Source organism: Podarcis cretensis (genome assembly GCF_951804945.1).
Source record: "Podarcis cretensis genome assembly, chromosome: 3".
Lineage (NCBI taxonomy): Eukaryota > Metazoa > Chordata > Lepidosauria > Squamata > Lacertidae > Podarcis > Podarcis cretensis.
In genome coordinates this window covers 75,853,806-75,879,114 of record NC_137172.1, presented here as the reverse complement: position 1 = coordinate 75,879,114, position 25,309 = coordinate 75,853,806, and the positions used below count along the sequence as shown (strand labels likewise).

The 25,309-nt window shown below is 43.2% G+C and overlaps 1 protein-coding gene across 2 annotated transcripts in view; it reads right to left on the bottom strand.

Annotated features, from left to right (window-relative positions):
* The window catches only part of HACE1 (HECT domain and ankyrin repeat containing E3 ubiquitin protein ligase 1), a 38,870-nt gene extending 14,218 nt beyond the window's left edge, over positions 1-24,652 (bottom strand). Inside the window, exons 1-19 of one of the 2 annotated variants that reach the window (XM_079971604.1) lie at positions 24,417-24,652; positions 23,203-23,257; positions 22,332-22,421; positions 21,293-21,397; positions 20,706-20,781; positions 16,392-16,523; positions 15,594-15,676; positions 14,154-14,250; positions 12,437-12,538; positions 11,780-11,886; positions 10,985-11,231; positions 8,031-8,368; positions 6,409-6,477; positions 5,889-5,976; positions 4,975-5,086; positions 4,790-4,887; positions 3,987-4,074; positions 2,661-2,810; positions 1,938-2,134 (exon numbers count right to left, since the gene is read on the bottom strand). In XM_079971604.1, coding sequence (XP_079827730.1) covers positions 1,938-2,134; positions 2,661-2,810; positions 3,987-4,074; positions 4,790-4,887; positions 4,975-5,086; positions 5,889-5,976; positions 6,409-6,477; positions 8,031-8,368; positions 10,985-11,231; positions 11,780-11,886; positions 12,437-12,538; positions 14,154-14,250; positions 15,594-15,676; positions 16,392-16,523; positions 20,706-20,781; positions 21,293-21,397; positions 22,332-22,421; positions 23,203-23,257; positions 24,417-24,492 — 2,310 coding nt within the window. In that variant the 5' untranslated portion in view covers positions 24,493-24,652. The remainder of the gene's footprint in view (positions 1-1,937; positions 2,135-2,660; positions 2,811-3,986; positions 4,075-4,789; positions 4,888-4,974; positions 5,087-5,888; positions 5,977-6,408; positions 6,478-8,030; positions 8,369-10,984; positions 11,232-11,779; positions 11,887-12,436; positions 12,539-14,153; positions 14,251-15,593; positions 15,677-16,391; positions 16,524-20,705; positions 20,782-21,292; positions 21,398-22,331; positions 22,422-23,202; positions 23,258-24,416) is intronic. The other variant, XM_079971605.1, reaches the window with a different exon arrangement.
* Positions 24,653-25,309: the final 657 nt, after the last annotated feature.

Here is a 25,309-nt window from a genome sequence, read left to right as displayed (position 1 = left end):
TGTTTGTAGGGATATATAAAGGCCATTTACAGAAGTCTTTCAGTGCTGGGAGTCACATTACTAACAGGTCCCAACAACTATTCAGACCCTAAGGTTGGTATCCAACAGACGCATTCTGTCCCAGCAAGAATTTCCACTTGCACAAAGGAATTTATATCCTTTCCCCTACCCACACATTCCCTAAATCTGTTCAAGAGGCTCCCCCAACCCTCCAGAGCAGATCTGAAGAGGGCACAGGCTTCATGTGGGGAGACAATGTCCCACGGCCCAAGTGGAAATCCTTGCAGTGAGAACAAGTTAGCTGGGTTCCACCCAGTGGCGGAGGAAGCCACTCAGGCGCCAGGGATGGGGCAAGCCACCCAGAAGGGCAGGGCAAGCAGCCCATAGGGGTGGAGCACACTGCAGGGCCTCCAGTGTCTGCCTGCCTCCTCCCACTCAGCCACCCTACAGCTGGGGGGGGGGAGGCAGCGGGCAAACAGTTTTGGCAGTGCAGAGCCTGCACACACCCAAGCCAACTAGTTTCTCCCAGGAGAGACGCATGGCTCAGGCACGCTGCAGGCACTGCAGTGAGTGCCACCTGGCATTTTGTCACTCCCCCAGGGCGGACCGCACCCACCGCACCCCCCTTCCTCCGCCCCAATTCCACCCTCAGAATTTAAGGGCAACATTGAATTCCAGTTGTTAAGAACAGAAGCCAGGCCAATAGCCCCTCTCGTCCAGCATCCTGTTCTCACAGAGGCCAACCAGATGCCTTTGGGAAGTGAGCAAGCAAGACCTGAGCACGACACACTCTACCCACCTATGATGCTCAGCAACCGATATTCAGAAGCAGACGACTTCTGACAGTGGAGGTAGAGCATAGACATCACGGGCAGCGGCTAGTAGTGGTAGTTTGATGCATCACACTCACCCTTCCTCACAAACATGCAGTCTTATAAATACTGGAAGCAAGGACAATATTTGCCTTTTTTCACAGGCACTCTACAACGTAACTCCTGAACAACCGAAATGTTCATCTTCATGCACAATGTGGGGAATAGTAGTCTACTTGGCTACCATAAAAGGTTGAAAAGATCAAGACACAGGATAGCGCAGACAGGTATTACCTGCACAAAACTCTCTTTCGTTTCAACAGAAATTAGCGTCCTGCATTATGAAAGCATCCAAAGCGCCAAAAACACAACCAAGTGACACCAAGTGGCCGTTGGCTAACATGGCAGGTGGGTAGTCTAAAAAGATTCAGCATGGAAATGTAAAACCAAAATGGATATCCACACACAGAGATCTTCCTGAGAAGGATATTTAGGCAGAAAACATGGTGCCCTTTTGCCTGGGAGTAAGTCCCATGAACTCAATAGGACTTGCTTCTGAGCGATTGTGTGCATTGGGTATGGTTACTCAGTAGTGAAGTAGAGATACTCTGTGCATGCTCAGAGGTTCTTAATTCACATTAAGGACATGAAGAGTCCCTACCTAAACCACAGCAAGGCCCAGATGAAGTTAAGCCCTCTACACTGGCAGCTTTTCTAGAATGTGCTAGGGTTCTTCTGATATTTGTTAAAAACATCTCTCTTTACTCAGATTTCCCCCAATGATTCCCTTCAGTTGTCCTATATTTTCTGATTGTATCTGTGGCATGTGAGTTTCAGATGATGATTTTAATGAATGTGGCAAGTGGTATAGAAATGTTTCTGAACAAGCTGCTACAGGCTCATCCAGTGGGCTTGCTTCAAGAAATTCAGATCATACTGTGTACCTGTGCCTCCAATGTTGCTTTGCTTCAGTCTTCTGGAGAGGTCAAAATAGGACAGAAGGACAATCTCAGTAATAGGTACTGTTTTACTCAGGGCACATTATACTTCATGGAAAACCAGCCTGCTGCCACAGGTCTCAGCTAGAAAGGGTCTAGAGGCATCAAATGCAAATATCTTACTCACTTTGTTTTCCTGTGTGACAATTATACTTGCACCCCCTGGTTTCAAAGGCACTTCCTCCATTGCTCCAAACACATCCGTCTCAACAGAAAAGGTCAGTTCCAGCCCCAAGTCACTGATGTCATTATCTAGAATCCACTGCAAGTTCTTGCCATACTCTGGATCAATAGATGCCACGTCTTGGTAGTTTACAGGAATGCCTTGGAAAAACGCAAAGAAAAATCCCTTCATGCCTGCTAGTTCAGGAATGGTTTTTGCTGTGTTCTGTTTTATTTGTGGTAAAGCACTGCCATCTACAGACACACTGAAACAGTGCAGGACAGCAGGGATAGCAGATATATAACAGCCATATAATCCATAAACAAATGTTTTCTAGTAAACTGTTAATTTAGCAGCTGCTCTGATTTTCCCATTCATTCCAACAGGTGTGAATTTGACCCAATAGTTTAGCAAGTTAAATTAAAAAGCCAAAACAAATCTAAAAGGAGGACGGGGGCAGACATGAAGCATGTTTTCATTTAAAAAAAAAAAAAAGTTCCATTGCAAATTGCTGCTCAGGTCCACAGCATCCGTATTAGTACAGGAGGGTCTTTATAACAACCTAACTCTTGCTGAGCTCAGGAACGGGGTAAGAATGAAATTTAAATACAGTGCAAGACATCTCTTTAGCCAGACTGCATGATACACTGCGCATCACGAGAAGATTCAAGACTGCTGGAACCATACCAAGAATATGCTTGTAGAATGACCTTGTGAAGTAAATGTTGACCAGCTGTCTGTGATTCAGTGCTAAGCCCAAGATCTGTCCAGCAAATCTGAAGTAGTTCAAGTGATCAGGATTTACAGAAGAGTTGCTATTTGGCTGGAAAGTGGTTCCTATTGTCAAAAAAATGTAAGTATTAGGTTTCACTTACAGGCTTTCAGACTGTCTAAAACACTAACATTTGATTTGTTTTCTGTAATTCAGCATCAGTACAAAAGAAAATGTGGCCTGCAAAATTCCACTTTTTTAAAAAAATGCAGTTAAAAATTAAATAAAATAAATTTGAGAAATATAACCTTAATTTCTATTATACAGTCATACCTTGGTTTTCAAACAGCCTAGTTCTCGAATATTTTGGCTCGCAAACAATCAAAACCCAGAAGTAAGTTTTCCAGTTTCCGGACATTCTTTTGGAAGCCGAACATCCGCTGGGGCTTCCGATTGGCCGCAGGAGCTTCCTGCAGCCAATCAGAAGCCACGCTTTGGTTTTCGAACACTTCCAGAACGGATTCCGTTCGACTTCCAAGGTACTACTGTAAATTTAATTTCACTCTGAAGATACCTTTTATTAAAAACAATCGGCAGTATCCAATGTTAGTACAATGATTTTCATTTGTGCAACAGAATTTTTCATCCCTATCTGCTCCCAACATGTGCTCTGCAAATTAGCACTGGAGGATTTTGGGAACCCCAGAACAGACTGTGGGGAAATATAGGAAGAGGACATTTCATTGCTTAGCCAGAAGCCCTCACATTAATGGAACAACTTTGTTGGACATCACCCAATGTTTGCTTGTTGCCAACGTATTATTCCTTCTCCTACATCTCCATTTTCACAAAAACGATCCTAGTGTCAGAATTATTTTATTAGGTATTACACAAAACTATCTGTTCCACCTTCAGGCCGAGAACACATAGTCCAGGAAATTGATCAATAAGCCAAATGGAGCTTTTGGCTGAAGGTTGGCAATTTGACCTTGAAACTGTAGGGTGTTAAAGCAGCAATTTTTGGGAAACCGTGGTGGGCTGCGGTTTAAAGAAAAAAAGTAAGGAATATAATTGAATACATGTAAAAATTTAAAAATATAAATCTAGCACAGATGAATGTTTAATCTCAAAACCCTCTCCTTTATACATTAGGAAGTGAACTCTTTTAAAAGGCTCATACTTACACTTTTTGAGAGCCAAATGTAAAATTCTGAGAGTTTTAGATTATTTCTGGCACAGTCTTGGTTTGCTGTTCATGATTAGCTTCGAGCTATTGTAAGAGAAAGGAGATTCCAACCTACCATCAGCTGATTGAGTAAAAAGGCCATAATCTGGGTTAACTATCTCATTGGATAAGATATCAAACCACTCACGTACCACGCCTTGACCCTGGGTGCAAAACACAAGGTGAAATACTTCAGATAGAGTTTTGTATATTCATTTTTCTGTCCTATTTTTTCTGTCCTATATTCTTTTTTCTGTCCTATACTTTTCTGTTAAAAATATCAATTCATATAATGTATTTTTTTAAGAGAAAAAAAGCCCATCAGGTCTTGTGATCCTTCTTAAGAAACATGGCTCAAATTTTTACACTGTGTTATCCTGCCCAGCACATTTCTGTATGCCTTGGTATAGGACAGGCATCCCCAAACTCGGCCCTCCAGCTGTTTTGGGACTACAATTCCCATCATCCCTAGCTAACAGGACCAGTGGTCAGGGATGATGGGAATTGTAGTCCCAAAACAGCTGGAGGGCCGAGTTTGGGGGTGCCTGGTATAGAAAATGGTGAATCAATACTCGCAAGGGTCTGCAAACTACTATCACGAACAATTGTGCTGTTCACAACCAACAGCAAAAGCCCTAAAAGTGATACACTATTCTTCTGATAAGCATTTACTCTGCAAGGTCTTTGCTTTCAGACATTTTCCTGTCTTGATCTACCTACATCAGAGCCTGGCATATCCATCAGTGAGGAAACAGGCCCAGGTAGGTTTTCCCCCCTACTTAGCTTAGACTTGCTATGAGAGTTTCAGAACTGCTATCCTATTTTAAAATGCATCTCATAAAAACAATGCTTTTACACATTATATAAAATTACACTCACCATGCCTTCTTCGCCATGGAAACGGACAGCAATTCCCTGTTTCAGCTTTGCACAATTTGCTTTAGATACAACTTCACAGCTGCTCCTAAAAATAGAATCTAAATATGAAAACCAATTAATTCATTTACTTTTGTCTGCACAGAAGGGTTTTGAATAGAGAGGATGGCTCGAGTGAAATTCCTTACCTCTGTGGACCAGCAGAATATCATTTTCATTCACTGGCCTATGAACCATGTCCGAATCTGGCTGCCCTGAATGCAAGTGTTCATAAAACCATTCACAGCGATCTTTAAAGGGCTAAGTGGAGGAAAAACACACACACAAGATCAAGTGTGTCAGATGTATCATGAAACAGGAAGGAATTAAAGGGTTAAACCGAGTAATAGGCCAGGATCCAGAAGAGCCTTTCTTTGTGTTAGTCCAGTGGAATTTTTGACTGATTCTCTTAACAACTTAGGATAGCAATAGGCCAAAGATACTTTTGAAAACTTCCTCAGTTTACAAAGGTATTTTCCTAGTGGTATAGCAGACTGATGCTCAAAGCTCCCGTAGGCATGCAGTACACTGAATCCAATTCAATTAAAATCTCAGGTCAGGTTAACTCACTGAATAACAAGTCTTCCTCTCTCAACCAAGGTTCCTCATCTGGGAAAAACATGTAACTTACAATGCTTTCTTTCACACAACATTATAATGAAAGACAGGACCGTAAAGAATTTTGTTCATTTGAATTGAAGTATATATGGTTTAAAAATTAAATTTACTTCAGGATATAGATATGGCTAGCTTTTCAGCAAGTCAATATGGCTCAGTCTCCCAGAGGTGTGAAATGGGAATAGTCTCTCTCTCTCTCTCTCTCTCTCAACAAGATGTAAATAATAAAATTAAACTATTGTATCAGTCATCATTTTTGCAATCAGTGGATTAGATGTACCAATAAACCTAAATGAAGGTGAATAGCATATTTATAAATTTAGCTTCATTTCTGGCTTCTAACCCACATGGTTTTTTGCAAACTGAAATATGTACCTTTAATATATATGTTTTAGAAATTAAGCCACAGATTGTATTACACATTAAATATAATTTCAACACTCACTTGTGCTTTTATGATGTGCATGAATCTGGACATGAGTTCAGGACACTCAAGAAGAAAGTGGAAGTGATCAAAAATAATTTTGGGATTTCTGGAAAAAAATATTAAGATTAAGAAACATGCCCAGTTTTGAAGAAATTATTATTCCTCTTAAACATGCACACATTACGGAGGGTGTGCAAATATCACTCCTGTGATTCCAAAAGAGTAAGTCCTCACAAATGAAATAATAGCACAGAAATAGACGGAAGTGGTTGACTTCCGTTTCGTCCTGAATATAAAACAAATGTGATAAGAGATCTAATGGTAGTGAACATATTACGAAAATGATAACTCTCACATTCAGTGCTACCCTATGGTGAACTATAGCATTCAGAACAGCAGACAAATGTATGGAGTAGTACTGGAATATGAAGCCTGGTGTTTTATACAACACACCAAGTTCCACAAACTCAGTCCATTAGACTGAAGTTTTTAATCTCATGGGAAATATTCATGAAAATGTTAATTTCTGGTGACATACCGGTTTACAAAGCATTTAAGAACATTGTCGTGTTTGCAGACAAACTCTATGAAGCGAGGAGATGTCATTCTGCAATTTAAAAAATCAGATTAACAAAGTATCCAAATCTAAAGACAACAACCCATCACAGCATTATCTTTTCCAGGAGGCAATCCAAACAATTTAGTCTGGAGCAGCTTTCTTAAAATCACTCATTTCAGATTAGAGAAGCTGTTTTTATAGTGGGGGGGGGGGCCTCAACCCCCTGCAGCAATCTAACAAAAGATATAATTTTAACAAGCATCAGACCCTGAACAAGACAGAGTCTCAAACTTTAATACAGTAACACAGGATTATAGTGAGCATGCAATGGGAACCAACACCACATAAATCACACTGAGTTCTTTGGAGACAAAACAATGTGCAAATGTCTCCTGTAGCCTCCAGTTACTATGGCTTCAGACATTTGGACCAGAAATTGTAGTGGTTTAGTGACTCTCCTTCACTAAACCACTAAAATTTAAAAATGCTTCCCATCCACCCCAGCCAATTGTTTGAACCCTGAAAGGTGTTTTAAAAAATGAAACAAAAAAGCCTTGAGCGCTAGTTTTTATTTCCAACAATATTCTAGAATTCTGCTGGCATCACATTCGACTGAACATACATGGATGGTTCTAATTTGGGCCCTGGAAGTACAGGAATCCTAACATCTACAAAGCAGATATGCAGAATATGTTTTCCTGACCTTGTATTCCTGTGATATAGATAACAGAAAGGCCACCTGCTTAGCTTTCCACAATACATGAAAAGATGGGAAGATACATACTTTTCCCTGAGGCACTGAAAGTGAAAAATCACTAACATTTCTATGCAGTCAGGCCTGCATTTCCTTAGCCTCATAATTGGTCTAGATCGGTCCTACATGAGAAAGGCTAATTTATGTAATTATCATTTTCTTTGTTGTAACAGTAACAGTTTACACAAGCCAATTTATAATTTAAGTTATCCAATGACCCCTTTTGTCAAAGATACCTGCTGTCCATAAAAGAGGGCTGTTACTTGCTAGACTGCCAGCTTTTTATTGAGGGTGCCTTCTTCTCTTCTCAAATAAAAAGCCGGAACAAATGTTTCAGCTTAAACAACACCTTCTGTAAAGGTCCTGTCTCGTGCCTGTGCTGGAAAAACTATAGTCCATGAAGCAACAACCAGTGTAATGAAAAACTTTAATGAAGTTCAGCCAATTTGGGGAGAATTAGAATCTGGGAAGCTGTGGTGGGTGGTAGAAATTGTTAGGAATGGCTGGTCCAAAAAAGTAGGAAGCCGCAGGAAGCTACTAGAACCTGCACAAAATGACTTATTGCTACACCATGATTGCTGAAAGCTTCATGAAGGCCTATTGTACCCCAGGAAAGAGAAAGCTGTGACCTTCCAGATGTTGTTAGACTATAAATACAATAATCCCTGAACACCAGCCTTGCTGGCCAGGACTGGAGTCCAACAAAATCTAGAACATGGCTTCCCATCCCTTTTCTAACCTCAGGTTTACAGCCGACATTTCAGCCTTTTTTGAAAAAAGAAAGAAAGAAAGCATTATGGATCTGGAATGTGTCAAAGAAAAGGTGTGCAAGTCTGAGGCTTCTTACCCTTGAGGCATCTGACAGGAGCAACACATATAAAATGCTTGAATGACAGCACTCAGCCGGTTTGCTGTCACGGAAATAACATCCTGGCAATCTGCATAAGCTTCTTGCGTACTGCCGACTTCATACATTTTTGGGTCCCCCATGTCCATAGGTAATGCTGTGCTCTTCTCTGATGCGGCAACATCAAATATATGTGTAGGAGCATCATCTTGTTGATCTGGTCCCTTTTGCTTCAGTAAAATAGAAGTGATATTGGCAGAGTCTCTTTTGTTTTTCATCAGCTCTGCAGATATTAGAGCTAACCATTCATCTAATGAGTGCCAGAGTAATTCCAGAGGCTGCAAAGCACAAGAGAAACTGAATTTAAAGCAGACCAATAGATGTATTTGCAGATTACTATAGGGAAGCTATTAGGATTCTAGTAAAGCTATATTTTAAAAAAATGAAACAAGTTTTCTCCCATATCCTCAATCTCTATGGAGCATCTGCAAAGGAAAATAGTCAATTTGATTAAAAGCCATGCTGACATTATGGTTTTGCCAAAAAAAATCATTTCATATTGTTGCTAATAGTTAGTATGCAGACTATTGCTAAGCAGATAGAAGGGCTACAGAGATCCCCAAAGGTATAAATCAAGCCTTCATTATGGGTTATGCTGGTTTTATGAACACCACACCCTGCACCAAATGACAACCAGAATCCAGTCATAGCCTTGAATCGACCACAGACCAGAACTTAAAGTTAGCACAAGGTAAGAAGTGACCAAGACAAACTCCTACCACTTTAAATATTTCCCTTTTTCTGTGAATAGGCTTGAGGTTTTGCAGAAAGAATCCCAGAGCAAAAATCAGAAAACGTTACTTTAAAGATTTAGAGGGAAATGTAAGCTTCCAATAAGCATGCCTTATTTTATACTTCAGATTTCTTAGGTATTCACTCCTAAACAAAATTCTATTTTTTTATGTAAAAAGAGGATTTTTTATCAAATTCCTATTTATTTGTGTTTCCAGAAGAAAGTTATTTTTGCCTATTCCTCTTGTTCTCCTATAGTTTTGCACGGATTAACTTTTTACATTTACTTTCTCCCTCCCTTGCTGGTTTTTTCTCTTTTCCCCCTAAGATTTTAAACTCGCAGACAAGATAATCTGCTACCCGTGAGTCTTGCTGACCCAATGATAAGCTTATTCCTATGAAGAACTAACTAACATAGCAGTTCATATGTTTTGAGTGTGCTCAAAAACTGTGTAGTCCCGAAAGACAAATTTGGCAACAGGTTTTGGAGGCCTATAATTATATCCATATTAACAGTTGTATGAAGAAATGTTGCAGTTGCCATACTTGTTTCTTATGTGTCACTAAATATACCATATTTTTCACCCTATAGGAAGCACTTTTTCCCCTCCAAAAATGAAGCGGAAATCTGGGTGCGTCCTATGGGGCGAATGCAGGCTTTTGCTGAAGCTTGGAGAGCGAGAGGGGTCAGTGCGCACCGACCCCTCTCGCTCTCCAGGCTTCAGGAAGACATCCGCAGCCTAGGCAGCCCTGCGGGAGTTCTCGCAGGGCTGTTTAGGCTGCGGATAGCAGCCTGTTTCCCGGAGCGCCGGGCACGCTGAAAGCAGAGCGCCTGGCGCTTCGGGAACACATCCGCAGCCTAGGCAGCCCTGCGGGAGTTCCCCGCAGGGCTCCCCACGCTGTGGATAGCAGCCTGCCGCCCGGCGCAAGAGGCGCCCTGAAGCAGAGTGCCCCTCACGCCGGGCAGACATCCGCAGCGTGGGGAGCCCTGCAGGAGTTCCCTGCAGGGCTCCCCACACTGTGGATAGCAGCCTGCCGCCCGGAGGGCAGGGTGCACTGAAGCAGAGTGCCCCACGTGCCAGGCAGGCATCGGCCAGCCCCACAAGCTCGGGAGACAGCAGGGAGGCGCAGCGCCGCCATCCCGCTGTTCCTAAACCTGGTTCGGTTTCCCCGACCTGGTTTTGGGGGGGAAATAAAGGGGGAGAAATTCCTTTATTTCCCTCCAAAAAAAAACTAGGTGCGTCCTATGGGACGAAAAATACGGTAACAGGGAAAAGGGCAAAAAGAGGATTGACTTCCACCATAGCAAATATGGGGACAGTATTTGAAGCCTTTTGAGTAAGAAAACTCTTGTGATAAAGATTGTCCATGTGGTTGTGGTACCCACACATTTCTCAGAGGCAGCAAAGAAAAGCAGCTCTCCTTCCACTCATACATGTGCAAGAAAATGACCTTAGATTTTATGAAAAGAGGAAAAAGAGATCCATAACTAAAAAGGTCTACAGTTTAGCAACAAGGTCTCGACCTCAGTAGCCCCACTTGTTCAGTCTCTCTATAAACACAACATGAGGGCTTTTCAGAAAAATCAAGCACACAAAATTCCAAGTGTTTCCTAAAGTAAGGCTATCATCATAGCTGTCAACCGTCCCTTATTTGGCGGGAAACTCCCTTATCCCAGTGCCGTGTCCCGCTGCTGTCCCTTATTCATGATGTCCCTTAATTTTCCCGGGTTTCAAGCTCACCCAGCTCGGGAGGGAAGCAGCAGCTTGGGGTCCTCCGCCGTGCGAGAGAGAGCGTGCACGAGCTGCCGCGTGTCCGTCTCTCCCTTTTCCCCCTCATGGGTGCACCGTGAGGAGTCGGGTAAGCAAAATCCCTTATTTTGGCTGCTGATCCCTTATTTTCGAGGCCGCTGGTCCCTTATTTTCAAATCTGTAAGTTGACAGCTATGGGTATCATATCGATCACAGTTCAGCAGAAGCAATGGTATTTATACAATTAGGGATATGCAATTTTTAGGACACTCTGTTTCATGCTACACAGGATGATCTCGAGGGAAATAAAATGAGAAACATTTTGAAATATATGGCAATCAGTTAAGTTAAGCATTGATTATAAAGAAAAAGCAAGTGGTCCCAACTTAAAATGGGTATCAATAAACTTACGTCCTCCTCATGAGATGCCTGATTAATGAATGCATGCTTTGTGAAATTCATCTCTTTAAGGTCTATCTTCCTAATAACGTCAACTACTTTTCTGACCTTGAACACTTGGCTTCTTGGAGTTTTATTTCCATTGTACCCCATGTCATTTCCATTATTGGGAGTGGATGGCCCAAGTCGAAAGACATGACAAAATATCCTCACGATTCTCAGCAGGCTCTTCATTTGAGCTTCATAATTACTTGACAAGCTGGAAAGCACAAGCCACGAAATGCTTCAATATAACGGAGAGACTTCCTTATGACCCAAATCAAAATCTTCAAAATAGCTACAGCCACAGACCCATCAATTCTCCACTGGCAAAGCACCACAGTTCTGCTCTTCAGCCTATCAATTGTTTAGACGTCCTGTTTTGTTCGCTCAACTCCGCATTTTATAAACAGGGAATTTAGGTCATGGGATCAGGCCACCCAATCAATTGCCATACTATTTTCTCTTTCCAAATGACCATGGGGCAGGAGGAGTGACACAGGCAGAAACGGTACATCTTGCGTATCCACGTACACAAATGCCACCAATGTAGTTGCACATTTGGCCGGCCTGCTTTGTTTCTTCTGGCTGACAGCAGCAAAGACTTAAGAAGGTTAAGCAAGTTAGTCAGCACCTTTCAACCTATGTTTAAGTAAATGTGCTTTGGTGGGAGTTAAAATATTCCATCGCAGGAGAAAAACCACACACACACAGACACACACAGGAAACCTAAGAGAATAAATTATTTGTGGTGAGGGCCCAACTTACCTGAGTAGTTTGTGACCATTTGTTGTAGCCACCTCAGCAAGACTAGTCAAAATTTTAAGGTACTGGTTTTCATTCTGCTGAGACAAGTGTTCTAGGACCTGCCGTAACTAGATACAGGAGGGGGGGAACAGTCACAAAATTTTTGATCACACCAGACAGTAATTTAAAATGTTAAACCAACCAACCAACCAATGTCAACCAATAATTTCTAACACAAGTAGGGCTATCACCAAACTGCTATAGTTTTTAAAGTAATATATGGGATGCGGCAATGTTTGAGCATCTCACCAGACACACGAGGGCTATTAAATGCATAACTAAAAGAGACAACTTCCAAGAAATGTGGACCTCTTTCTTTAACTATGTTAGCAACCAAAATCAAGACCTTGTTATACCAACTGCTCAATCTTCCTGGTGGAGAGGTTACGATAAGTATTATGTTTGAACACTGACTCTGTAAGCTTATGTCTAACGTCAACGGATAGAGCAAACACTATTAGATGTAATGCTGGGTAAGTGGGTAATAGTTCTTGCTTTTGTATTTGTTTAAAAACCAATAAAACTTTTTTTAAATAAAAAAAACTGCTGTAATTTGCAAAACCTAACTGATTAACACATTGGGTTGGAGACTAAACATCAGAAGATAACTGAATTCACCATGTTTTCTCTAAGTTCTTCATTCTGTGTCATTTGAATAATTGTTTGGAAAAGTCTAGGATGATGCTGTATCAGGATTTCGCAAGTCTCTCCATAGCCACCCTGAAAAAGAGAGGATTTTTATTTAAGCAATAATTGAAATCATATCCTTCAGGAAATGGCGTAACTGAAATACATTGAGCATTAAATGAAACACAAACATAGATACAATTTTAAAGGGGTATGCTACTAGGAAGCAAGATCAATTAAAAAAACCAATAGCAGTGAAAAATAGGGGTAAGTGTTCTAACTCATATCTCAATACTGAAGCTTCCCTTTTCAACTCTTAAGTTAGGGAAGTCCATTTGTGTGAGAGAATATAGAGGCTCAGATCAAATAATGTATTTTAGGGTGGGAAGAGGAGTCAAGGACCCATTAGCACAATTTGTGCTTGTTTCCTACCACATAAAGAACTTCTACTCCAAATTACTGTGTAAACTGGCTTTGAATCTGGACCTTATAGAACTTTCTATTGTGAAAACTAAACAACTTGGCTCCCCAAAGAAAACACACCTTACTTATAGACCTGCTTGTGCACTGAGATAAGCAGGTGTGACTCTCTTGGTGATACCACAACCCTTAGAAATTCATCTCCAGAACACCAAGAAAATGTGGAGCAGCCTTCATAAGGAGATATGGCAGGTGATGTCTATGTTTTCTACACATGCTAAAAACATGCTTGTTGATACAGACATTTGCCAACTAGAGGATACTGAAGATTTTGTTTTATTGTGATTACTATTGTGATTGTGGTTGTCCTAAGATTTTACATAATTTTACTGATTATGCTACATCTTAACAATGCTATAAAGTCGTACCTTGGTTTTCAAACAGCTTAGTTCTTGAACGTTTTGCCTCCTGAATGCCACAAATCCGGAAGTGACTGTTCCAGTTTGTGAACTAATTTTGCAGGCCATGCTTTGGTTTCCAAATGTTTTGGAAGTGGAACGGATTCTGTTCCGACTTCCGGGGTACGACTGTACACTACTTTGGATATTGTGTATATGTAAAGCAGTATAAATGCCGTAAAATAATAAAAAGCTTAATTAATATAAAATGTTGGACTTAAAACTCCAGTGTGGCATTTTTTAATGAATACATTAATGGCTGAATTCAGCATTGATGGGGGGACCTGAGTTCCTTGTGATCATTTATTTCATTGACTAGGATTAAATGAAATATCATTCAAGGCAGAACTCTGCACACAATTACTCCCGGCATTCAGATTTGAGTTCTAAGCGTTACTTCATAAGAATTTAACATCTGCTTAGCTTCAGTAATATCACAGGTGCTGCACACAACACAGAAGCCTCTAACTGGAGGCATTTAATCTAATTAGGGCTTTGTATATTAGGATGTGGAACTAACACATGACGCACAAGTGACTCATAAATCCTCTTTCCATGTTTCCAGGCCCAAACAAATACATGGAGGGCAAGTCATGCATCTCCCTGTGGTACAATGAATATGCTCCTCTTGCATCAGAAACCTACACATTCTGCTTGGGCAAAGGGGAAAGTGGAGAAGAGACATAATTTTTACCGTTGCACAGAAACAGGAAACAACAGCCACTTACAACACCACCTTCCAACAACACCCTCCAACTAACAGGAAAAGGTTACAATGGCACTCAACAGTAGTTTTAAGCAAGATATGTAAACCTGAAGCAAATTTGTACCTGTACACAGAGATCAAGTGGTGTGACCCCGTTTTTGTCTGGCAAATATTTGGCCCCTCTCAGCAAAAGGATCTGTGCAGTGTCTCTTTGGCCGTGGCTAAATAAATCATAAAGAAGTTATAAGATTCATTCAGTGCATGTTCTATTAGCCTTCCTTCCTGAATCCACGCAATATTTCAAAAATGAAAGAAGTATTAAGGGCACTTGACTGAAGGGTATTCAAGATTTTCTAAATATAAATCAGAAGCAGCAAGGGAATTGTTTGGATCAGCAAATAGAAGCAAGGTGTTTATAAATTCTGTCTAGCTTTCAAATATAAATGGTGCTTACAACCAAAAGGAGGGGGAAATAAACATTTTCAAAAGAAGAAAACATAAGGCTTCAAGACCTCCTAGATATGATTTTCTTGGGATGTTTAAACCTTGGACTGAGGGAAAGAAGATCCCATATTCCACCCATGCACCCCTCCCTAAGAAGTTTAATGCATTTGAAGAGAATACAATGAAAAACACTGAGTGAGTGCTGTTTCAATGTTTATAATATTTATAAATCCTCAGTACAGTGTAATGATCTACATCAGCGGTCAGCAAACCTTTTCAGCAGGGGGCTGGTCCACTGTCCCTCAAACCTTGTGGTGGGCCGGACTATATTTTTTTTGGGGGGGGGAATGATGCAAGAGCACCATGAGCCCCGGTATCTGTGTACCTGTGTCTTGCAAGCGGCAGGGGCTGGCAGCAGCAGAGGGACGATGAGCGGCTCACAAAAGGGCCCCAGAGAGGGGCTGCTTAAAATGGCAGCCGCTCAAGTGCTGCTGCTGGTGACACCAACAAAGCCCAGCCCCCTTTCTCCTCTAGGCAGGGCAGGGAGAAGCCAGGAGGAGGGAGGGAGGAGGTGCCACCGCAGCTGTGTGAGGGAGAGGGAGGGAGAGGGAAAGAACGCCTGTGCTGGTGATCCCCAGACCGTTCACGGGCAGGATCCAGAAGGCAGTTGGGCCTGATCTGGCCCGCAGCCCTTAGTTTGCCTACCCATGGTCTACATCATACTTTGATTATGGCATTAAATAAAAAATTAAGCTCCAGCCAGGAAGAACCATAGTTCTGTTAACTCAGTGGCAGAGCACCTGGTTGGCATGTACAAGGTCCCAGCAGCAAACTGTGGCATCTGCATTTGAAAGAACCTCTGTTAGCAAGGCCAGGAAAGACCTCTGCGTTAGTCAGAGCACCCACTACCAGGCTATGTGTGCCAACAGCCTGATTCAGTACCATGCAAGATTAACAGGTTCAAGGAGGCCAAGAGAGTGATTAATGCAAGGTTATTCAGGTTATTCCTCGTGGTGAAGAACAGATTTTGCAAACCTAAGTCAACATTCCCCTGATTTCCTCAGATATTATGAACTTCCAATATTTAATAAAATAATTTAAAAACAAAAACAAATCATACCTGCAAGCAAAGTAGAGTGGAGTTGCTCCCGAAACGTTGGGCCTGTTTATATCTGCACCGCTATCCAGAAGACATTGAACTGTCTTTTGGGAAGAAGAAAAAAACTGAATGAAGTTAATCTACAAATATGCACTATTGAGCTGCATTCCTATCTCATTTATTTAGGATTAAGCCCCAGGGAATTCAATGCAACTTACTTCCAAGTATACACATCTAGGATTGTACTGTTACTTCTTTAAGTTACCCCCCCCAAAAAAAAGCAGAAAAAATATCATTTACAGCGGCATATTTTTTTAAAAAAATAGTTAAGCTTACAGATTTAATTTGTCTCCCACCTACATTTTCAAGTTTAACAGCAGAGATTTATTATTCACTAATTTCAAGGGGACCAATTCTGAATTAACAACTGAATTTCACCCAACTGAATTTGGGCCCTTGTAGAATATGTCATTAAGTATGTGTATAAATCTAGTTTCCAACCAAAGCCTATTAAAATAAACTATGTATTCCTAATTATTAGACTGGTCCCAATTAATTAACTTTTGTAAAAAGCGTTCATGAAACAACGCTGCAGAAAAATATGTCATCTCCTAAGTAACTCATTAGCCTACTATGGAATCAGCTGCACTATAAAGCCGTTTCTAAGCAGAAGTGAAAGAACTACAAGAACAAGCAATTCCTTAGGAGTACCATCAGTTGAGAGTCCAAACACCTGATGTTTCCTGTTAATGGGCCTCTTTGCCACAAAATACTTACATTGCAAGCCCTTAAAACTGTAAGTTTTGCTCATTAGCCTACCGTCTTGTGGCCATTTTGGCAAGCCACATGAAGTGCTGTCTGCCCCATCGCATCTTCAACATCTACATTGGTAACATGCTGTACAAGATCGTGAAGCAATTCTGTCCGCCCATTCACAGCAAGCCAATGGATCTGGATACGAAAAACAAAACAAAACGCCGCATTCAGCAAGTAAATTCAATAAATCTAAATAATGAAATTTGAGGGAAAGGGAAATATTAGTATTAATGTTATTTGCAATCCTATAAAAGGGATTTAGGTGCCAATCAGTGGCTTAATATTCATGAGTACTGCATAAACAAGCACTCTGAATAACTTGAAATTTCCAACAATGCATGAAAGAGGGACTCACAGAAACCTGCACCAGGCAAGGAACACATTTTCCTCTTCCTTTAGGAAAACGAATATACCAGAAACACAGGACATCCAGATTCCAACATGCATGCAGAGGGTTGCAATCTAAGACATACCCTATGAAAGAGGGGATACTCCAGGAACACTATGGGGTTGTTTTTTAAATTACCTTAAATTTATATCCCACCTTTCTCCAAACCTGCTGTACATGGTATTCTCTACACAAGCACAATATTTTATGAACACTACAGTAACATGAGTTAGGTTAGGCTGGCACAGTGACTAGCCTAAGATCATTGGTCTAGTGAGCTTCAAGTGAGCTTCTCCCAAGTCCAACACTCTATCCAGTATGCCACACAGGCTCTTTGAATGCCCATACTCACATTGCAAACTCTTTTCATCTAGAATGAATAGCAAGAGTTTAATGACATCCAACTTCTGCAGTTGCCCTTGTCTGTCTTTATACAGAGTCCTTGCTAGGTAAAACCGAACATCTACCTAGCCCAGCTGTTCCAACAATGCTTGCTACCCCACCCAAGGAAACTAATATTCAGCAGCATGCCTGTTCTATTCCTTAGCAGTGCTAAGGCAGGGGAGATTGATGAGCAAACTTTACCCAACTTTAAAGCTGCAGAGTTGGATGGAAATCATTGCAACAGTTATCCCCGCCACCTCTGCAGTTCTGAGATCGGGAGGAAGGCTGGAGCTTGGCAGCCAGACCAGGAAAAGGCCCAGCCATCAACCTTTCCAGCTCCAGACCAGAAAGGGACAGTGGGAGAGGCTCGCTTGTAGTCACAATGCAGGAGGTTGAGCACTGCACTGTTGCTTACAGTGGTGTTACTGCTTATTGAGACCAGAAGATTCTGCCAATCCACTGCTCCCCACATCCTCTCCACCACTCTCTCCTGGATTCTGCCAAGAGAGACTGCTGCTGAAGACGAGGGGGCAGTGTAATAGAGAAGTCACACAGAGAAACTTCTTGCCCAAGCATCATTGGGCAAAGCCCCTTCAAGAGCCTTTGCCCAGTAGCAGTTAAGCTGGCATTCCCCTCCTCACAGGCACTTCCCTCTGGTGGCCAGTGGCTTGTTTGGAGGCCACTGTCTTAAGGCACTCAGAGCACCTGCAAACAACAGTCACTCTGATTCCCAGCTCAAGTGTTCATGGCAAAACCATTATTACTTCCTGGTGCAACTGGACTTCTCTGCGACCCATCCCCTCTGCAGGGAGGTGGGACCAATTCAGATGGTCCGCCCCCGCCACTTAATGGATCCAAATGGTTTTCAGAGAGTGGTAGGGGAAGCTTTATCCCATGTTGATGGCCTTTCAGCTGATTCCCTGGTGGCCCGCTGGAATGTGGAGTTAACCAGGGCTATTGACTGTTTGGCTCCGAAGCGCCCTCTCCGATTGCATGGAGCCCGGACAGCCCCGTGGTTTTCCACGGATCTGAGGGCAATGAAACAATCGTTGAGACGGCTAGAGCGCCGGTGGCGGATAACTCATTCCGAATCTGACCGGACACAGGTTAGAGCTCAACGTCGAGCCTACCAAGTGGCGATAGTGACGACGAAGAAGAATTTCTTCACCGCCTCTATTGCATCTGCAGAAAACAGCAGCAGGAGACTTTTTCAGGTGGTTCACAATTTAGCGGAACCACCTGCAACATCGGGGCCCAGTACGGGCCACATGTTCTCCTGCAATGATTTTGCAAAGTTTTTTGCAGATAAAATCGCTCAGATTCGGGAAGAAGTAGACTCCACTGTGGGAGCAGGGCCGGGGCGGGAGAGTGCTACAGTTCTGTCTAGTCAAGTTGAGTGGAATCAATTCCAATCTGTTACCTCCGAGGATGTGGACAGGCTGCTTGGACGAGTGAAACCAACCACCTGTCTCCTGGATCCTTGCCCATCCTAGCTTATAAAAGCTAGCTGGGAAGGACTGGGCGATGGGCTTCGTGGGGTGGTGAATGCTTCCCTCCGTGAGGGAGCCTTCCCAGACCCGCTGAAAGAGGCGGTTATTAAACCACTTCTTAAAAAACCATTTTTAGATGTGGCCACGATGGCCAACTATCGCCCAGTCTCAAATCTTCCATTCTTGGGCAAGGTGATTGAGCGAGCGGTTACCGAACAACTCCAGGCATGCCTGGAAGAAGCGGACCATTTGGATCCCTTCCAGTCGGGATTCAGGCCTCATCATGGGACTGAAACTGCCTTGGTCGCACTGGTTGATGATCTCCGGCGGGCTAGGGACAAAGGTGATAGCTGTTTCCTAGTTCTGCTGGATCTCTCAGCGGCGTTTGATACCATCGACCATAACATCCTTCTGGACCGTCTTGAGGGGCTGGGAGCTGGGGGCACTGTCCTACAGTGGTTCCGCTCCTTCCTCCTGGGCCGTGTTCAGAAAGTGGGGGGGGATGAGTGTTCAGACCCCTGGGCTCTCACTTGTGGGGTGCCTCAGGGTTCTCTCCTCTCCCCCATGCTTTTCAACATTTACATGCAGCCGCTGGGAGAGATCATCAGGAGGTTTGGGCTGGGTGTTCATTAGTATGCGGATGATACCCAGCTCTACCTCTCTTTTAAATCAGAACCAGTGAAGGCGGTGAAGGTCCTGTGTGAGTGTCTGGAGGCGGTTGGAGGATGGATGGTGGCTAACAGATTGAGGTTGAATCCTGACAAGACAGAAGTACTGTTTTTGGGGGACAGGAGGCGGGCAGGTGTGGAGGATTCCCTGGTCCTGAATGGGGTAACTGTGCCCCTGAAGGACCAGGTGCGCAGCCTGGGAGTCATTTTGGACTCACAGCTGTCCATGGAGGCACAGGTCAAATCTGTGTCCAGGGCAGCTGTTTCCCAGCTCCATCTGGTATGTAGGCTGCTGCGGACTGTCTCGCCAGAGTGGTGCATGCTCTGGTTATCTCCCGCTTGGACTACTGCAATGCACTCTACGTGGGACTACCTTTGAAGGTGACTCGGAAACTACAACTAATCCAGAATGCGGCAGCTACACTGGTGACTGGGGGCGGCCGCCGAGACCACATAACACCGGTCTTGAAAGACCTACATTGGCTCCCAGTACGTTTCCGAGCACAATTCAAAGTGTTGGTGCTGACCTTTAAAGCCCTAAACGGCCTCGGTCCAGTATACCTGAAGGAACGTCTCCAACCCATCATTCTGCCCGGACGCTGAGGTCCAGCGCTGAGGGCCTTCTGGTGGTTCCCTCATCGCGAGAAGCAAAGCTACAGGGAACCAGGCAGAGGGCCTTCTCGGTAGTGGCGCCCGCCCTGTGGAACGCCCTTCCAGCAGATGTCAAAGCGATAAACAACTACCTGACATTCAGAAGACATCTTAAGGCAGCCCTGTTCAGGGAAGTTTTTAACGTGTGATATTTTACTGTATTTTTGGTTTCTATGGAAATTGCCCAGAGTGGCTGGGGAGGCCCAGCCAGATGGGCGGGGAATAAATAAATTATTATTATTATTATTATTATTATTATTATTATTATTAACCTCTCATAGTTGTATTTTACTTCAAATAAGGTAAAAGACTAAGGATTTGGTGGTGGTGATCTAAAAAACAAAACAGCACAAAATTTTGAGCATAATGGATGGAGGGAAATTGCTGCACCAGTCCATGCATCAATGTATATTATGACATTAGTTTCACATCACATGCCAAGTCAAATCTTTACAGTAAGAAGTCACTGCAGAAGGCTGCATTTTTAAATAGTACAACCCGGCGCACATGAACATATTTTACAGATTAAACAGCAATTCAGCATCACCAGCCAGAAATACAATTTTCAGAACACAAGATGTATTATTTCCATTAACTACCAAGGACTGTAAGTACAGCTCATTACATTTCTTGATTATCAGAAGAAGGTCAAGCAGTGAAAAAAGCAAGTTTAGGGATGATCATAGAATGGCAATATTTAAGTGAAGGGTAATAGGAACAAAATTGCACGACTTACTGCTGTCAGGCCCTCATTATTACAAATGTTGACATCAGCACTGTACTCTAGCAGCTTGCTCATACATTTCTTCTGGCTGTGCGGAAAACAAATTACATATTGGCCACAAGCCCAATAAAACAAGACTTCCTCAGCTTCCTCCCTAGTTTCTTAGGGCTGGAAATTTATTGCACATGGCATGATTAGCGACTGCCCCCTTAAAAAGCAAATTACATATTTTGCAAGCTAGGCATTCCGTAGGGTGGTCTGTGTACCTGGAGACCTGACTTTCATTATTCTTTTCATTTAAAAAAAAAATTACACAAACTGAACTTATGTTGTTTATTAAATGTATATCAGGGCAAAAGATAACTAGAACATAAACAACTAAGACCAGGCTCTCCTGGTCCAAACAGCTAACCATAGCTGGGCACAAGCACTCATAGCCACAAAAGCCACTTGTGACTCCCAATTCAGTCTGTGGAGCAATGAAACAAATGTGGCTTTTGCTTGGCTACAGAGTTTCTGTACGACAGAAGAACTACTATTATTGAAAGACTATTCAATTTAGGAATAAAAAGCTAAATGTAAAAAGCTGCATCTCTTACCCATTTCTAGCAGCCAAATGAAGCGACGTGCACCCTGAAATGTCTTGATAGTTAGGGTTTGCACCTTTCTTTAACAGCAGAACTAGGCATTCAACTGATCCACAGCTGTGGAAAGAGGTTAGAAAGGTTTTAACAAAAGGTTAAAGCAGCTTGACTAGAAAAAGATAACTTCCAATACAAACAGCATTATGTAAAGCAGAATCAATGTTAACCTGTGGCCCTGCCAAGGTTGAACTACAATTCCCATCTACCGCAGTCAGCATGGCCAATGGTGAGGGATGATGGGAATTATAGCCCAACTCCCATAATCTCTAATCAATGACCATAGTCCAAAACTGTCTGGAGAGCACCAAGTTGGGGGAAACTAATCTATATAGTGGAAAACATGAACCACACACTGTAGCCTCCAACTTAAAGGTAAAGAGACCCCTGGCTGTTAGGTCCAGTCGTGGACAACTCTGGGGTTGCGGCGCTCATCTTGCTTTACTGGCTGAGGGAGCCGGCGTACGGCTTCCGAATCATGTGGCCAGCATGACTAAGCCGCTTCTAGCGAACCAGAGCAGCGCACGGAAACGGCGTTTACCTTCCCGCTGGAGCGGTACCTATTTATCTACTTGCACTTTGACGTGCTTTCGAACTGCTAGGTTGGCAGGAGCAGGGACTGAGCAACAGGAGCTCACCCCATCGCGAGAATTCAAACCGCTGACCTTCTGATTGGCAAGTCCTAGGCTCTGTGGTTTTAGGGATTAGACAAATCCATGGACGGTAACACCATCTATAGCTACTAGGAATGATAGCTGGATTAGTCCTGAATACCAGCTGCTGGGATCACAAAGTGCTGTACTAGATAAGCATTTGTTATGGCAACAACAGGGTTCTTTCTTATGTTTTATATGCACCATTACTGCCAAGCCAAGCACATTCAACATGACAGGCAAAAATAGTAATAAACTGAAAGCAAGAAACAGCCATCTAGAAAACTAATGTAAATCTGCCTTTTACACTGTAACATTCCCCGGGCTTTGGAAAGTTGGCTTACTTAGCTGCAATATGAAGCAAGCTCCTCTTCACACGTCCAAATGCATAATTGACATCAAACTTTGAATTTGACAGCAACTCTGAAACAGATCTAAAGCAAAAAGTTCATTTTATTTAGCAAAATATCTGTGTTTTCAACTACTCGTAATAGCGGGCAGATGTCTGCTGTGTGTGCCACATTACTGAAGAAGAAAACAGAAACTCCAACCTACTACACAATATAAACACAGATACCCAGCCAAATTCAAATAGCTTCAGTAGAAATACTTCAAGAGAATTTATGCTCCCATAGCTGCACATAGAAATTAGGTAAATTGACTTTCTAAAAAGAAAATGATCTATTTTCATGTCACTATTGAATGCATTACCTGTTAAGCCTCTGAAGTTTAAACATCAATCCTAAAAAAGTGAGTCAATTTGTACAACATAAGTATTCACTAGAAAATTATTATTTCTAATTTAGTTTCCTCTTTCTTCTTCAATTTCTTTCTTCTCCCTCAAATCATATAGGTACTTATTATTTGGAAATGAGTTCGAATCATCCTTGTGTAAATTGTATCCTGTACTAGGAAATTGGGCAAGGGCTATACACTGACCCCGTGTGTGTAGTTACTAATAAAGAATTGCTCTGCTTTGGGAGAAATATCACTAGAGAAACACAGTTGATTTAAAATGTGTGTTTCTTCTGAACTCAGCTTGGCCAAAAAGCCTTTCATCCAGCTTGTTTATGCTTGCTCATGAAAAACAGTAAGTTTCAGGCCTGGTACTATTAGGGCAAAAAAAACCTGACCTGATTTCAAAATGAAACAAATGTACCACACTATAAAAAAATGGTGCTACTGTAGATCCACTGTTTAGATATGAAGACTCACCTATGTTGGTCAGCCATTACCATTGGCATTAAAGTGTAAACAGCAGTTTCGTTATCTGTGTAGAAATTAAATTATAATTATGTCACATATGGAGGTACAAACTTAGCAAAATATTCTACTCTTAATTCCACCTTTCACTTGCCTTCTAACATCCCATACCACCACCTGACCATTACTCAAGCTTGTAACTCATAGAACACATCAGCATGATTTTTGTCAGTAGTCATACTATTAAATATTGATTACTAGAAGAAACCCAGACTGCATCCTTACATACTCCTATTCCCTGTATGCCCTGGAAAACAGTTGCTCACAGTTGCTAGGATGATGCTTATACTTTGTAGGCAGATTAGGAAGCCCTTTAACAACACTGTTTCCCAGCAGCATTAATAAAACACATTTTCACTAGGCTACTGAAATGAAGAAAACAAACTAGGGTTGGAATGTATGTGAAAGGACTAAACTCAGTCCCGTTCTGATATGGAAAGAAAATTCCTAGGTTCAGAATATGCTCAGAGGCACTCTGTTCTTTATGTAGAACTGCTTGTCTTCTGCGCCTAACTGTTTGGTAGGTCCTGGGTTTTTAGTACAAAAACAAACCAAGCAGATCTGGCATGCCTGAAGTCTGTCCACCCTCGTCTGAAAAAACAGCAAGGACCGGACCCAAAAACCTTATTGTATATACCACACATGTGCCACTAGCCCTGAAACCTGGCAGCAGAAACACATCCCTTGTTGAAACCCTGATTCTTGGAGCGACACTCCGGCCGCTCTCGAAGAGAAACCCTCTGGAAACAGATCCATCTCGCACGCGCACACACACACATGCTTCCAGCTCTGCTCTGGGCTCGCTCTCAAGAGATCACCACCGGCTGGAACCCGGGAACAGTCGCCAGAGCGCCTCTGAGCACGCACAGAGTGCATCCCCCTCCTAAAGAAGCAACGCCGGCGAGAGTAGGCTCCCTACGTGTACACCCGGCATTAGGAGGAAAGGGCTCCGAGGCTAGAGGCCACAACTTTTGCCCCGTAAAGCCTCGAGGCTCCTGGACTGAGGAAGTGTCCCCTCGTCCTTTCTCTTCTCCCCAGGGGATGCTTCCTCCTATCCAAGCTGCCAGCCCTCATCGAGGTCCCCGCTCGCCGCCTTCCATCCAGCGCTTGCTCCCCGGTATCCGCCAAGCCCCCCCCCCCCTCCCCTGCCGCCCCCCTCCGCTCACCTTCGGGCAGCTCGACGGTGCGGGCGCGGCGCAGGGACCTGGTGAGGCGGTTGAGCTGCTCCATGGCTCTCTCCATCCTCGGACAGGAGGACGAGGAGGAGACGCCGACGCCGCCGACGCCTGGCCGCCCGTTGCCCGCCGGCAACTGCGGACTTCCCCAGCTCAGGCTCAGCCCATCGCCCCAGCGGCGGGGCCGCAGCCGGTCCGGGTCCCACTCCTGGAACCGTGGGGATGAATCGCTTCCTCTTCAGCACGCATGCGCCAGTCTCCCGAAGCAGGCCACAGAGCGAAGGGGGAAACGGACATGAAGCGCCGCGGGAAGCGCGCATGCTCAGACGGGAGACGACGCTCGGCGGAAGCTTATGCCCTTCGCTTGCCAATACTTTCCGAGTTTGATTTTTATTGCGCTGCCGTATTGACTGCCTCAACACACTCCCGCTTGCCACCGCTGCCCGGCCCCGCAACTGCGCCATGCTGAAGGCACTTCTTCCTTATTTTAACCTCCATATACCGGTTTCCAGGTCATAGCTGTCAACGTTTCCCTTTTTTCGAATAGGATTCCTCGCAAGAAAGGGGAAAAGTTGTCAGCTATGTTTCAGGTATATGATGGAGCAGTTTACAAAATGCCCAGACTCTACAGTATCCTTAAAGAACAATGCAATGCAACAGAAAACTATTTTGGGGTTGAAAAGCATTTAACAGCACAATCCTATTACACGTCTACTCAGAGAGTAAGGGGCTTTATATTGCAAACGGGTCCGAATGTGTGTGCGGGGGCGACTGGAATATTAACTTGCCTACATGGACATACCCAGGACTTTTGTGGGGGGAGGGGCAGAACCGACGTGATTGGTCAGTTAGTTGAGTATACATTGGGGAGGGGGTTGTTTCAG